General features: G+C 41.4%; 1 protein-coding gene across 1 annotated transcript in view; it reads right to left on the reverse strand.

Moving 5' to 3' along the window:
• Nucleotides 1-11,748, reverse strand: part of LOC138952102 (tRNA (guanine(37)-N1)-methyltransferase-like) — an 18,852-nt gene extending 7,104 nt beyond the window's left edge. Inside the window, exons 1-3 of the mRNA XM_070323697.1 lie at nucleotides 11,555-11,748; nucleotides 10,048-10,613; nucleotides 5,327-5,515 (exon numbers count right to left, since the gene is read on the reverse strand). Coding sequence (XP_070179798.1) covers nucleotides 5,327-5,515; nucleotides 10,048-10,613; nucleotides 11,555-11,709 — 910 coding nt within the window. The 5' untranslated portion in view covers nucleotides 11,710-11,748. The remainder of the gene's footprint in view (nucleotides 1-5,326; nucleotides 5,516-10,047; nucleotides 10,614-11,554) is intronic.
• Nucleotides 11,749-15,000: the final 3,252 nt, after the last annotated feature.

The raw sequence follows: 15,000 nt of genomic DNA on the forward strand, positions 1-15,000 counted from the left end.
CATGTTAAAAAGTGACAAAAGTTTCACATTTTCCCGTTGTAACAGCTTCCGATGATATTATATGAAAATTCTGATCCTCTGAGAGGATTCCCCGAAACAAAATCAGTTTGTACGCCTAATTTTAATAGAATTGTCCAAACAGTGTCGCTAATATTGTGCTAAAAGATGAATTCTAGAACAATGTTCACAGACAGACACCACTTGGCAAAAAAATTTTCAGTGCTGGGAGATGAAAAAAAAACCTACCTCGCTACGCGCGGGCTTCGCCCGCGCTCCGCTTGGATAAATAAAAAATAAATATAGTATTCATATTGTTTTACATCGTATATTAGATTTTGTGTTTCGTGTGGCCGTGGTGCGTATGCTTATTTACTGTTCATTTACATGTTAGGCCAATATGAATTCATTATATTATGTTGTTTATATGCGAGCGGATGTGTTTGTGTGAATGTAAAGGGCACGTTGTAAGATTAGGCCCTCGGCTTAAAATGTTTACCCTTTATGTCAATAAAATGTTCTAAGTCTGTCTAAGTCTCTCTCTCTTTCTCTCTCTCTCTCTCTCGGAATCAGTTCGAGTCCCAACAAGTCTCAATACTTTCAAAAAACACCTCTCATTACATTTAATGTCAAATTACGAAAAGTCACAGTGATGGAAGACTTCGTTCTGATTATTTTCATATTGATCATATCTGTCCATAAAGCATCAGTGTTTCATAACGCAAGAATGTATGTATAGCCTACAACGTGTATATAGTCATGTGAATAGTTTCTCTGCCTTGCTTATCTTTTGTAATTGTTTTACGTATGTATATATATATATGTATTCAAGATTAGAATAGTCCCTCTCTGGGCGAGGGCTGGTTGAAAAGAAGCTCGTTTATATTGCTTATGCCACAACCCTCGTAAAATAAAATTTGATTTGATTTGATTTGATTTGATCTCTCTCTCTCTCTCTCTCTCTCTCTCTCATCCTACCCTGATAAAACGGACATTGATGGCCTCGTTCAGTAGCAGTAGCACAGAACAGTGGGCAAGGCTTTGAGAACGTACATGTCAGTTTGTACGGAAATTTTCGGATTCGGTTTCGATATTTGTTCGAAGACTTAATTAGCAGGCATCTGTCAAAAATTGTTACGATCAACGATCACGTCAGTGTAATATCATGTATATACTTTTGATTTGATTACGTGAAATGCTGCTTTTGTACATTTTCTTTTTACATTTAGCCAAGTTTTGACTAAATGTTTTGACAAAGAGGGGGAATCGAGACGAGGGTCGTGGTGTATGTGTGTGTGTGTTTGTGTCTGTCTGTCTGTCTGTGCGTGTGTGTGTGTAGAGCGATTCAGACCAAACTACTGGACCGATCTTTATGAAATTTGACATGAGAGTTCCTGGAAATGATATCCCCGACGTTTTTTTTCTTTTTTTCGATAAATACCTTTGATGACGTCATATCCGGCTTTTTGTAAAAGTTGAGGCGGCACTGTCACACCCTCATTTTTCAATCAAATTGATTGAAATTTTGGCCAAGCAATCTTCGACGAAGGCCGGACTTCGGTATTGCATTTCAGCTTGGTGGCTTAAAAATTAATTAATGACTTTGGTCATTAAAAATCTGAAAATTGTAAAAAAAATAGTTTTTTTATAAAACGATCCAAATTTACGTTCATCTTATTCTTCATCATTTTCTGATTTCCAAAAACATATAAATATGTTATATTTGGGTTAAAAACAAGCTCTGAAAATTAAAAATATAAAAATTATGATCAAAATTAAATTTTCGAAATCAATTTAAAAACACTTTCATCTTATTCCTTGTCGGTTCCTGATTCCAAAAACATATAGATATGATATGTTTGGATAAAAAACACGCTCAGAAAGTTAAAACGAAGTGAGGTACAGAAAAGCGTGCTATTCTTCTCAGCGCAACTACTACCCCGCTCTTCTTGTCAATTTCGCTGCCTTTGCCACGAGCGGTGGACTGACAATGCTACGAGTATACGGTCTTGCTGAAAAATTGCATTGCGTTCAGTTTCATTCTGTGAGTTCGACAGCTTGACTAAATGTTGTATTTGGTTTAAACAAGTTTATTCAATAAATTTCATTGGTACTATTGCCGCATACATGAAATTAGGAACATGGAGCACAACAAGCTGGGCTTATGAGCAATGTTGTATTTTCGCCTTACGCGACTTGTTTTTTTTTACCATTGTAAAAACCAATCCACTGGTTATACAATTAAACAATCCATCCCTCCCTCCTTCCCTCCCTCCACAAGAATACATGTACCTGCTTGCAAACCTCCCTCCCTAACTCCCCACTTTACTTCCCCAAGGTTATTATCAATATCCACTACACCTAGCTACGCAACTTAATAAATATATTGTATAAATATCCTATAAAAGAGCACTCAGGTGCCAGCATAAAAAGCCAATATAAGACTCTCCCCGTTGACTATTCAACAGGCTCTTGATCACTGTAAAAATGTGACTGCCAACAAGGGCCACCTGACATCCAGATTGATTTGTATTAGACAGGTAATTGAATTGGGGGAACAATCCTCCACAGCTGTTTCCCAGTCTACCTGTTGAGGGGAAATCAAATCATACATCTATTTGCCCACATGTTAGCCCTGCTCGATAGCTTTATTTGATACACTGCAGGGTGCACGCCCAGACACCTGTGCCGGCAAAACCATTTCCAAATATTGAACCAGCTCACAGCAGAACAAGCTTAATGCAGGTCAACAAAGAGGACAAACTTGCAACAAAAGAAGCCCACGGATGTTCATTATTCTGCAATGAGATTCGTGTCAAACACGGCTGTATCTCATATGATCATATCAACTCTGCAAACACAAGGACCTATAACTCCGCCACCCCCCTCCCCTTCTCCGCCATTTTTTTTTATCTGCCCCACCCCATCCTGAAAGCCACACCCTCCACATCCCCACCCCATCCACTTAAAAATGGGTAGTGTGGTTTCTATGAAAGTTGTAGCCATGTGCAGCTAGCACTAGTCACCCCCACCAAGTAAAGAGAAAATGTTTCCTCTGAAAAATAGAACTACAGCTATACGCGGCAAATGTTCCTCTAATGCTATTCACCATCAGGAAGGTCCAAACATGACGGAAGAATACCGTAGATGGTTGAAACTGAGCCGGCGCGGGGTAATTTTCTTGGGCAAACAGGGGCATTGTGGGCCCATTTTGTTGGACAGTGTTGATGTAACCAAATATTTCCTGAGCGCTGTCGCCAGTGTCGAGTGCACACCCCCAGATGTTGAGGGCAGGGACCCCAAAGCGGCAAAGGTCGAGGGTGGGGTCGGGTGGAAACAAAAAGAGTAACAAGTTGGGTGCGAAGACCTAGCCTCGCTCGACGTGTATCAACACCCGAACGACCGCGCGAAGCATGCCTACCCATCCACGCCACCCGAAACTTTCCTCAGTGTTTTATTTACCGGGGCCGTTCAGAGCGTGCTGTCCCTGAGCTCCGCTCGGACCCTATCCCATCAGGCAGTGCGCGGCGGTGTCCGGATGTACGTGCCTGATCCCTAGGGCTCCCAACCTGCCCACAATGGAGCGGGCTGGATCATCAAACACCAGCAGCTCAGGGTGTCGAGCAAAGCTGTTGTGATAGTGGCAGGGAAATACAAACATGGGTAAAGCTGTTACTGGGTACTATACCCCCAGGTGGGGGCCGTGTTGGGGTGGCTGTTGCCCAACGCTGTTTTGTCTGACACGGTGCGTCAATGTTTGTCATCACACCTGGACCTGGAGCCTTCTCTCACCGCTGTGTGGCCTTGTCCTCAACAACAGGAGCCAGTGAAACCTCTTCCTTTGCCTGGGATACCATGATTGCTCAGGTCTAATTACAACACCACACTGTTCAGGAGAGTTTGTACCGCAACAGTCAGGTTTTAGTGACACTTGGTTACTATGAGCGCAAACTAAATTTGTTTCTAGTTCTTTAGTTTGTGCTCTCAGTAACCAAGTAACTTTCTTTCTTTCTTTATTTGGTGTTTAACGTCGTTTTCAACCATTCAAGGTTATATCGCGACGGGGAAAGGGGGGAGATGGGATAGGGGAAAGGGGGGAGATGGGATAGAGCCACTTGTTAATTGTTTCTTGTTCACAAAAGCACTAATCAAAAAATTGCTCCAGGGGCTTGCAACGTAGTACAATATATGACCTTACTGGGAGAATGCAAGTTTCCAGTACAAAGGACTTAACATTTCTTACATACTGCTTGACTAAAATCTTTACAAACATTGACTATATTCTATACAAGAAACACTTAACAAGGGTAAAAGGAGAAACAGAACCGTTAGTCGCCTCTTACGACATGCTGGGTAGCATCGGGTAAATTCTTTCTCGTCCCAACCAATATGGGACTCCCCCTAACCCGCGGGGGGTAAACCAAGTAACTAGAATCATTCAAAATAAGTGATCAATTTATCAGGGGATACCGTTTTCACAGCATGACAGTCCTTATTGAAACATAGCAAATACAGTGGAACATCCCTTGACTGCAAGATTGCTTTCTTCAAAGAATAATTTGGCCCCAGTTTTGCTTTCTCAGGTTTTCCTCAGTGTAAAAACACGAATCTGAGGCTAGTTCTCCAGCCTCCATTTAGCAAAATAACTGAACACATTCCTTGTTCTACCTGCCTCTGCCACCCCTATCCCCCTTCTCACTCAATAGACATGCACATGTGGAGACACACTTCTCCCTAGTGATTGGTCTATCATGTCATGTCGGAAAGTTTGCCTCAATGTTTCAAAAGGAAACAAGTCTTTTACAACCAAGACAAACCCGACAGTTATTTTTCAGATTTCGTCTACAGTGGAACCCCCCTTTTAAGACCTCTAAAATCTCAGAAAATCAGTACTTAAAAATTCAGGAGTCTTAAAATTAGGGTAAATTTACAGATTCTTTCTTTCTTTCTTTCTTTGGTGTTTAACGTCGTTTTCAACCATTCAAGGTTATATCGCGACGGGGAAAGGGGTTAGATGGGATAGAGCCACTTGTCAATTGTTTCTTGTTCACAAAAGCACTAATCAAAAATTTGCTCCAGGGGCTTGCAACGTAGTACAATATATGACCTTACTGGGAGAATGCAAGTTTCCAGTACAAAGGACTTAACATTTCTTACATACTGCTTGACTAAAATCTTAACAAACATTGACTATATTCTATACAAGAAACACTTAACAAGGGTAAAAGGAGAAACAGAAAATCTGATAAACAAAGGTCTTAAAATGGGGGGTGGGGGGGGGGTTGTAAAAGGGGAGTTCCACTGTATTACAAAACACACACAAACTTACAAAGTCTTGGGTTCCAGTACACCTTGGCAAAGTCCATCTCAAAGACACTGCCATTCTCCTTGGCACGGGTGATGAAGTTGTCCTCCCCTGCCAGCAGTTCCATCTGGAAGTTGCGGAAGGTGTTGTCGATGGTGTTGAGTTTGTTGACCACCGTCTTCACGCTGGGGTTCTTGTCCAGTATCACCTCACCTGTGTCAACAAACAACGATGTGTTCCCATACTCAGAAGACAATAGGTCAGTTGGACTTGGACTGAAAATATGTATAAGTCCAAATCTACTGTTCGGTCAAAAGACCTCCTTCATATAAAAAAATGGTCAGATAAAAAAGTAAGCGTCAGGGACAGAAGACCCAGGCCTGAAAACAACACTGTAACAAGGCAATATAAGGGCATCACTCATTTGTGGTCCATTCATCACAGCAGAACAAAGGGGGAGAAAGATGACAGCGTCTCATTCACGATGCACGGACAATAACCATTTAACGCCATAAAACTAAGTAATGGTTTGTGATAAAAAAAATTACTCACTTGATGTGCGTATAAATGTCTGGGTGTAGAAGTAAAAATTAACTATCAAGTAAAAAGTCTGTACAGTGCAACCCCCTTTTTAAGACCCCCAATTTAAGACTTCCTCCTTTTTAAGACCCCCAATTTAAGACTTCCTCCTTTTTAAGACCCCCAATTTAAGACTTCCTCCTTTTTAAGACCCCCAATTTAAGACTTCCTCCTTTTTAAGACCCCAATTTAAGACTTCCTCCTTTTTAAAGACCCCCAATTTAAGACTTCCTCCTTTTTAAGACCATCCTTTCTCAGATGTTCTATTAATAGCCTCTGTAAATTACCTCCATTCTAAGACTACTCCCATTTAAGAAGTGATTTTCTTCGATTTTGTAAAGGTCGTTAAAGAGGGGGTCCACTGTACTTAGTATCATCGTAACAAGCTTATATATATATAACAAATCTCGGAAGAAAGTCTCTGCTGACTTTCAATTGTTTCTTTCACAATTTCTGATGTTTTATATATATATATATATATAATAATAATAATAATAATAATAATAATAATAATAATAATGGACATTTATTAATCGCCCCTTCTCACAAGAGCTCACGGCGATTTACATATTAATTTCTGCTGTGTGAGATGGAATTTTTTACACAATATATCACGCATTCACATCGGCCAGTAAATCTCAAGCCATTACGGCGAATATTTACTTTTCACAGCCTATTATTCCAAGTCACACGGGTATTTGGTGGACATTTTTTTTATCTATGCCTATACAATTTTGCCAGGAAAGACCCTTTTGTCAATCGTGGGATCTTTAACGTGCACACCCCAATGTAGTGTACACGAAGGGACCTCGGTTTTTCGTCTCATCCGAAAGACTAGCACTTGAACCCAACACCTGGGCTAGGAAAGGGGGAAGAAAATTGCTTACGCCACGACCCAGGGTCGAACTCGCTACCTCTCGCTTCCAAGGCAAGTGCACTTACCACTCGGCCACCCAGCTTGGTATTTTCAATGGAAATCAGCAAAAGTAGAAATTTGAACAATTGTTTCAGTGGAAGGTAAAAATTGTGTACAAAAGCCAAAAACCTCCTTCAGCTCAGAACCATGCTGTCATTATACGTTAATTGGATCTGTGATCCAAACATGGCTTTTGGTCCATCGAGATGGAAGTTTAATTAACATATATATATATATCTCGACATTCACTGGTCTTATGGTTTTTGTTTTCAAAGAAGAAAGAAACTTTCTTGAACACCGACCATTTCTCCGAGCAAAATCAACAACTCAACTCAACTCAACTCAAATTTATTAATCCATATGGAAATTATGTTGTAACAATACTCATTTCCAATCAAAAGAATAAGAATGCATAATAATAAAAAAAAAAATGATCACAGTCTCACTAACGCAAACAGTCATCCGTCAAGTCAAGTCTGCCACCACACAACTCACTCACACAACAACAACAGCAACAGCAATACAATTTAACAAACCTAATCACTCGCATTCCACCTCAAGGTCTCGGCCAACCAAGACTATGGCATACTCTTAGCAAAGCCGTCGAATGGTACCGTAAACCAAGAATAGTGACGTAAGAGAATAGAATGTCTTCTTTTGATTTGGAACGTTACGTGTTTCAGAACTTCTTCTGGACAACTCGGATGGTCTTCTGCGTAGTGGTTGGCACGAGATTCTTTTTCTTCTTCGGCAGTCATCCTGTAGCAAAACGTTTCATCTTTTTACATTTAGTCAAGTTTTGACTAGAGGGGGAATCAAAACGAGGGTCGTGGTGTATGTGTGTGCGTGTGCGTGCGTGTAGAGTGATTCAGACCAAACTACTGGACCGATCTTTATGAAATTTGACATGAGAGTTCCTGGGAATGATATCCCCGAACGGTTTTTTTTCCTTTTTTTGATAAATACCTTTGATGACGTCATATCCGGCTTTTTGTAAAAGTTGAGGCGGCACTGTCACGCCCTTATTTTTCAATCAAATTGATTGAAATTTTGGCCAAGCAATCTTCGACAAAGGCCGGACTTCGGTATTGCATTTCAGCTTGGTGGCTTAAAAATTAATTAATGACTTTGGTCATTAAAAATCTGAAAATTGTAAATAAAAAATAAAAAAATTCTAAAACGATCCAAATTTACGTTCATCTTATTCTTCATCATTTTCTGATTCAAAAAACATATAAATATGTTATATTTGGATTAAAAACAAGCTCTGAAAATAAAATATATAAAAATTATGATCAAAATTAAATTGTCGAAATCTATTTAAAAACACTTTCATCTTATTCCTTGTCGGTTCCTGATTCCAAAAACATATAGATATGATATGTTTGGATTAAAAACACGCTCAGAAAGTTAAAACGAAGAGAGGTACAGAAAAGCGTGCTATCCTTCTCAGCGCAACTACTACCCCGCTCTTCTTGTCAATTTCACTGCCTTTGCCATGAGCTGTGGACTGACGATGCTACGAGTATACGGTCTTGCTGAAAAATTGCATTGCGTTCAGTTTCATTCTGTGAGTTCGACAGCTTGACTAAATGTTGTATTTTCGCGACTTGTTTTCACTTTCGAGTATGCAGACGACTGAACTTGACCGCTAAAAAGTAGTCCTTTCGGAATCATTAGGCCGAGTCTGAACATGAGGGTCTGAACATTGTTTTTAGGCAGGATCTAGGTGAAAGCGAGGCTGTTCTTATCTCTGTATTACAGTCGAAAGAGAGAGAAATACATGTCGAGATATAAACTTTTTTTTTTAAATCAAGAATATGTGAAAGCAATGCAAAATTGAAAACTTCTCTACATGTATGTTATTATACTGCCAAGTATACAAAAGGATATTTAGATTACATACTTCATTGCGATCATTTCCATAATCACACACCACATTAGCGAGAGAGAGAGAGAGAGAGCACTGGTTTTATAGATAGCCCTCAATCCAAGGGAAATAACTGCGCCCTCATCAAGTGCTCAACACTTCCACTACTACCAACTTAGCTCCCTTACTTCTCTGTACCAAAGTCAATCAGAAAGAATTGAGAGATTAGCCACTCAAAACAAAACAAAGATGACAGACTGCAGACAAAATAATGTTTTCTTTGACTGGAAAAGTCTGCAAGCATTAAAAATTGAATTTTGTTTTTATTATTTATTTATTTATTTATTATGGTGAGCTTATAGCGCAAACCACAATTAACTGTGCTCTCCGCGCTTTACATATTAATTTTAATTGAACTATATCATAATTTCTGCTCTCATTGAATGAAACTGGTTCCAAATTTTAAAAAAAATGGTCCACAGAGTAAGATTGAAATTTGACCGATGATGAGAAACAGCAATAAGGTTTCCCAGCGAAACGAACAGGGGATAATAAGACACATCAAAAGAGAGAGAAAAAATCCATTGGGGGCATGTTCCCGGGATTAAAAGAGAAAAAATTGCAACAACCGGTAAAACCTGATTAAAGTTCTTTAGCCTTCGCCGGCACTCATTATCGACTACACACGGACGCACTCGTGGGTCCGTGCGGACCCAGAAGGGTGTTTGATTGCAAATATCTCCTAAACGAGTTGGAATTCTTTAATGAGCTTTTAGAAATGCCTCAGACACCTAAAAAGCTATCATCTCCTAAAAGCTCATTAAATTTCAGTGATAATTAATTAATTATACACGGTATTTGGAACAATTAAAATATTATGGGTCTGCATGGCCCCACGAGTGCCACGGAAGGGTTAGCACAATTTTCCTTCTTTGAGAAGTATGGGTCCGCACGGACCCACGAGTGCCTCGGAATGGTATACACGCTTTTCCTTCTTTGAGAAGTATGGGTCTGCACGGCCCCACGAGTGCCTCGGAAGGGTATACACGCTTTTCCTTCTTTGAGAAGTATGGGTCTGCACGGCCCCACGAGTGCCTCGGAAGGGTATACACGCTTTTCCTTCTTTGAAAAGTATGGGTCCGCACGTCCCCACGAATGCTTTCGTGTGTAGTCTAAATTTGACCATTAATCAATTAATTAATTATCACTGAAATTTAATGAGCTTTTAGGAGATGATAGCTTGTTGGGTGTCTGAGGCATTTCTAAAAGCTCATTAAAAAATTCCAACTCGTTTAAGAGATATTTGCAATCAAACACCCTTCTGGGTCCGCACGGACCCACGAGTGCCGGCGAAGGTTAGTCCAGAATCTTATTTCTTACCAATGAGATGCTTGTAGTCCATGACCTCAGACTTCAGGTTGAGGTGAGCAATGTGGCCGATGATGCTGTAGCTTGAGACGCCCTCTGACTCAGCCGGCAGAACCGCTCTCAACAACTCTGCAGCCGTCCAGTTGTCATAGCCCAGGTCCACATCAAAGTAGAACACATCTTTCACGTCAACATCAAACTCAGCCAACTTTTCAGCATCCTCTGCAGAAAAATCCTGGCCTGATTTGACCTTTTCTGGGTTCAGTAGGCACAGTTTGTGTGACGCATGCTGTGAATCGTCTTTGGCTAGTTCAGCAATGGGTTTCACTCTCTGTATTTTGAACGTGAAGCTTTTCAGTATCTTCGTAATAGCACCAATGTGTTTTGAAGGGATTTTGATTGCAGGTATACTGACTGTGCAGGAGAAGAGTTTTCTGTCAAGAGTCTTCATGCCTCTGACAGTTTCTGGCGGAGAAATGACCGGTGTGGTTGGTTCTTGATTGGAAAGCATTGCTCTTTCTTGTGAAAACTGTTGCAATAACCTCAAGTAAGCTTGTGTTATTTTTCTTGTCTGAAAACTGAAAATAGAAAACAAAATACAGATCAAAGAACATGAAGGTGAATGGATTGATTAAATTGAGAAATACATTTGTTTATTTCTTGATTTTGGAACCTTAGCAATCAGTTTGAGATTCTTTCAGAAAAATACATTCATTTACTAATCTATTGCACCAAAAGCATCAAACTATTGTATACATTAATTTACAATCAAAGCAGTGATAGTGGTTATTATATGTAACATTATAATTTACAGCTGTATTAGTTTATCATTCTGCTTAAAACCTGCAGCATTGGTTATTACATTATTCCCACATGCATACTGTTCGTGTTATCATGACCACATGTATGTAAAGACAACTGGCTGACCATAAAAATCCGTGTACATGTATAATCTCACAAGTCAATGCAGACCAACAATCCAGCAGATAGTGTATACTATTCAGTTACACCCTCGTTGTGACCCTATTGTTTCCTCCCTATAGGTGATGACACACGCGATACACAAAACAATGTTTTCAACAAAAACTCCATCTCAAAACGTCGGGGAAACACATGTTTTTAAAGCGGGGATGTCACATGCGAAACACACAGATTTAGCATGCTGCGTGTTTTGACAGAAATATCGATCAGTGTCAGCTTGACCCATCCTGCTACCGCCCTGTGTTTGGGTTTTGCAAACATTACGGCTGGCAGCGCCAACTGATATTATTAGCATCGCATAGGCTACACTTACGTGAGCCAAAAATCATCGTTTTGTTGTGCTATAAAAAAGCAGACAACGGCAAAAGGTCCCTTACCACAATACCAGTCTAGGTTAAAACATCTTGTCAAAACTTCACTGTGAACACACACACACGAACAAACGCACACATGAATAAATGTAAAAACACCCACAAATTTACATGCATCAATCTGACATGGTCATGGAATTGGATAAAAACACATGACGGAGACCCACCTGAAACTATCCTCAACTCGATAGATGACAGACACTGCTTTTGGGCCGCTAAACCTGTCCGGCACCAGAATTCTGTGCACAGCAATATTTTGTGGGGGAGATTTCTTGATTAGTCGAACTAAACGTGTAAACAGTGAAGCAAGACGGCTTGTCATTGCACATGTCTTGCGAAGACGCCATGCGAGGCAGAAGACTCAAGCTACCACGAAGATCCGTTTGAGGATTGTGCATTTTATGAATAAGTACCGAGTTGCTTCCCTTCAATCGTCGATCAACTGATATGACCCACAAACGAACCAATAGATTTTGTTTGTTTGTTTGTTAGTTTGTTTGTTAACGCCCAGCCGACCACGAAGGGCCATATCAGGGCGGTGCTGCTTTGACATATAACGTGCGCCACACCCAAGACAGAAGTCGCAACCGCACTAACCCCATAATGCCAGACGCCAGGCGGAGCAGCCTCCACTATAGATTGCCAATTTTAAAGTCTTAGGTAAGACCCGGCCGGGGTTCGAACCCATGACCTCCCGATCGCGGGGCGGACGTGCGTGCCAGTGCGTGCCGAGTCAGTGTATCACAGATTAATGCTTTTGAATTACAATCAACACAAAACAAACAAATAATTAATCGTGACAAACACTGACGGAATGAAGTCCAAAGGAGTGAAACAAAACGTTGTTCGTTGTTGTTGCTGTCTTTGATTTTAAAAGTCCACAGAATAGGTGAGTAGGAGAAGGTCGACCTGCATGTTTCAAGAGCTCTACGAGTCCTCTCAACTGCCATCCACACTTGAACTGTAACTCCAGGAACTTGGTTCTTCACTCGTCTCCAGCTCTGTTATATCGAGTCGAGGTCAACGGGGATGAACGATTCGCGCGCTGAGAGGGGTATGAAACGCGCTTGCTTTATCTTTGTCATGCTTCAATGCCCACTCAACCACACGAAACGTTCCTGTCTTTTTCATCAGGCTTGTGGTCGAAAGCGGTGACTACTCAGTACCCGCGGTAGGGTAATAGACAGGTGAGGTGGTCGTTTTGGACAAGTAGCCTATACCCTCATTCCACACATCCGTTCTAGGTCCTGTTCCCGTATCGACCAAGAAACAGCACGGGAATGGGAGGGATCGGGAGGGGACCCTAATGGAACGCCATTGGACGTTAACGGAACTCTTTTGAACGGTAGAAATGGGTGGGACGGGTGAGTTCGGGCTGTACTGCAGTGTTCAACATGAAGTTAGCCATTCCCCGCCCGTTCCAAATGAACGGTAAAGGAACCTTAACAAATCGGTAACGGAACTCATGGATTTAATGGAACTGCGTTGTCATACCCCCATTCCACACATGTATCCGTTCTAGCTTCCGTTCCCAGCCGTCGGCTGCCACTGCGGTCAGACGCTGCGCAAAGATGCCAAAAACGGCCGTTTGCGCAGCATCTGATCGTAGCTGGGAACGGAAGCAAAAACGGATATATGTGAAATAGGAGTATTACGTAGTTCAACCCGCTGGGATACGTTGAGGTGGTCGTTATTTCTGCGTTTGACTGCACTGGTGTGGTATCTGTGAGTGAAGCAACTATGTAGTATCCTCACTGGATGTCAGAAGAAGATATGAATGGACAGGTGTTCTGCGCCGAGTCCTACTTAAAATGGAAACCTTTAGCTGAGAGTTAAAAAAAAAGTTGACACCTGCAACAATCGCAGTCTTTTTGGGGGGTCTTTTTTGCAAATATTGCTATCCTTTCAAATTCACACCGCTGCTAAGTTTGAAACGCACAAGGGTGCGCCGGTCATTATTAAAATAAATAATTTTCTAAATAATCGATAAACAGGTTGGAAGTTAATAAATTAATTAATTAAATGTTTTATTTTGTTTAACATTTTGCCTTTCTAATGAAGGATTGCATTAACTAATTTGTTCGTGCAATTCTTCATTAGACAGGTAAAATGTAAGTCCGTATCAGTTCTTTTGGCAACCGTGTTTACCGTGTGTCACCCAGTTATACCCAATTAATGCTGACACATAATTAAACTAATTGTGAATACGTTTTGTAAAGCCCCAGTACCACAATTTTCATCGCTAAAACGAGCATTACGTAATTAGCTTAAACGAGATACGTGTACGTCTCATGCATTGACTTTCTTTCTTTCTTTCTTTGGTGTTTAACGTCGTTTTCAACCACGAAGGTTATATCGCGACGGGCATGCATTGACTGAAACTTTACTGTCATAAGTGTTAATTGATGATATCATCTCTCTCTCCCCCCCCCCCCCTCTCTCTCTCTCTCTCTCTCTCTCTCTCTCTCTCTCTCTCTCTCTCTCTCTCTCTCTTCCGGAAAACTAAATTTTAGCTGATTAATGTAATCACCTCTCTCTCTCTGTCTCTCTCTCTCTCTCTGAGATCTCGCGAGATCTTAGAGAAACAGGGCGGAAAATTTAGAGCTCTCGACTTAACTGTGAGAAACGCTTAATATTCCCTCAAAATGCCAGCTGAAGGACTCCCAACAGCTCTGGAAGGTACCCTGGAAGCCCTGCTCAAAGAAAACACCGTCTGTTCCTGGAAAGTATCCGCTGAAGGAACGAAAACAACAGTCGTCCTGCGACTTGTGTCAGCCTCTGACTCGGACGGGCCAACCATGACTCAACATTTTCGTCGAAAACCGCCAAGCCAGCTTCAGCGCGACAGGCTGCGAGCCGAAGAACGAAAGAAAAAGAAAGAAGAAGAAAACCGTGTCAACACATTAAAGGCAAGTCCTGACATTTCTTCACTGTTAAATCCTGCCCTTGTTTCGCTATCTGAAAGAAATCAACAACAGCATCGGCTCGAATGTGAAAGTGACACGCAACACAGTGACAGTGACATTTTTGCACGTGCTGCACGCACTGATGACAACACGCCCTCTGAACGTAATAACAATAGACATGGTGAGACTGAAGCTGTGCTATTGTCGCCACCGGCCACTGAATCACGTGGTGTGTCTGTTTTGAAAACACAGTCTCGGACCAGAGAAGTCACAGAAACACAGGATACATCAGAGAAAAAGGCATCTGACCTAGGATACAGTTTGTCGGCCGTAAAGGAGTATGTGTCGGGACTGAAGGACCGATCAGCTGTGCGTGCAGTAAAACATGTACACAGAAACAACGCTTTTCGAAGGGTGGTTCGTGACAACACAGATGACAGACAATTACTGCTATGTGAAACTGACGATTTCGTGTTGGTCACCGATTGCAGCACCGACAAAAGTCCAGGCACGTACTGGATGATCAAGCAAGCAGCTCGCCACATGATACGAGAAGAGAAGGAGTATACCTCGACAAGCTTCGCCATGGGTCACCCATCGACAGGAGACAATTCGCCGATCAACTCCAAACTGCGCTACACGAAGTGTCTGTACTCCGGGATGTGACTAAATTCTACCTCGGTTGACAGCAAAGCTATTCGGTTCGG

Source organism: Littorina saxatilis, linkage group LG17, assembly GCF_037325665.1.
Source record: "Littorina saxatilis isolate snail1 linkage group LG17, US_GU_Lsax_2.0, whole genome shotgun sequence".
NCBI lineage: Eukaryota > Metazoa > Mollusca > Gastropoda > Littorinimorpha > Littorinidae > Littorina > Littorina saxatilis.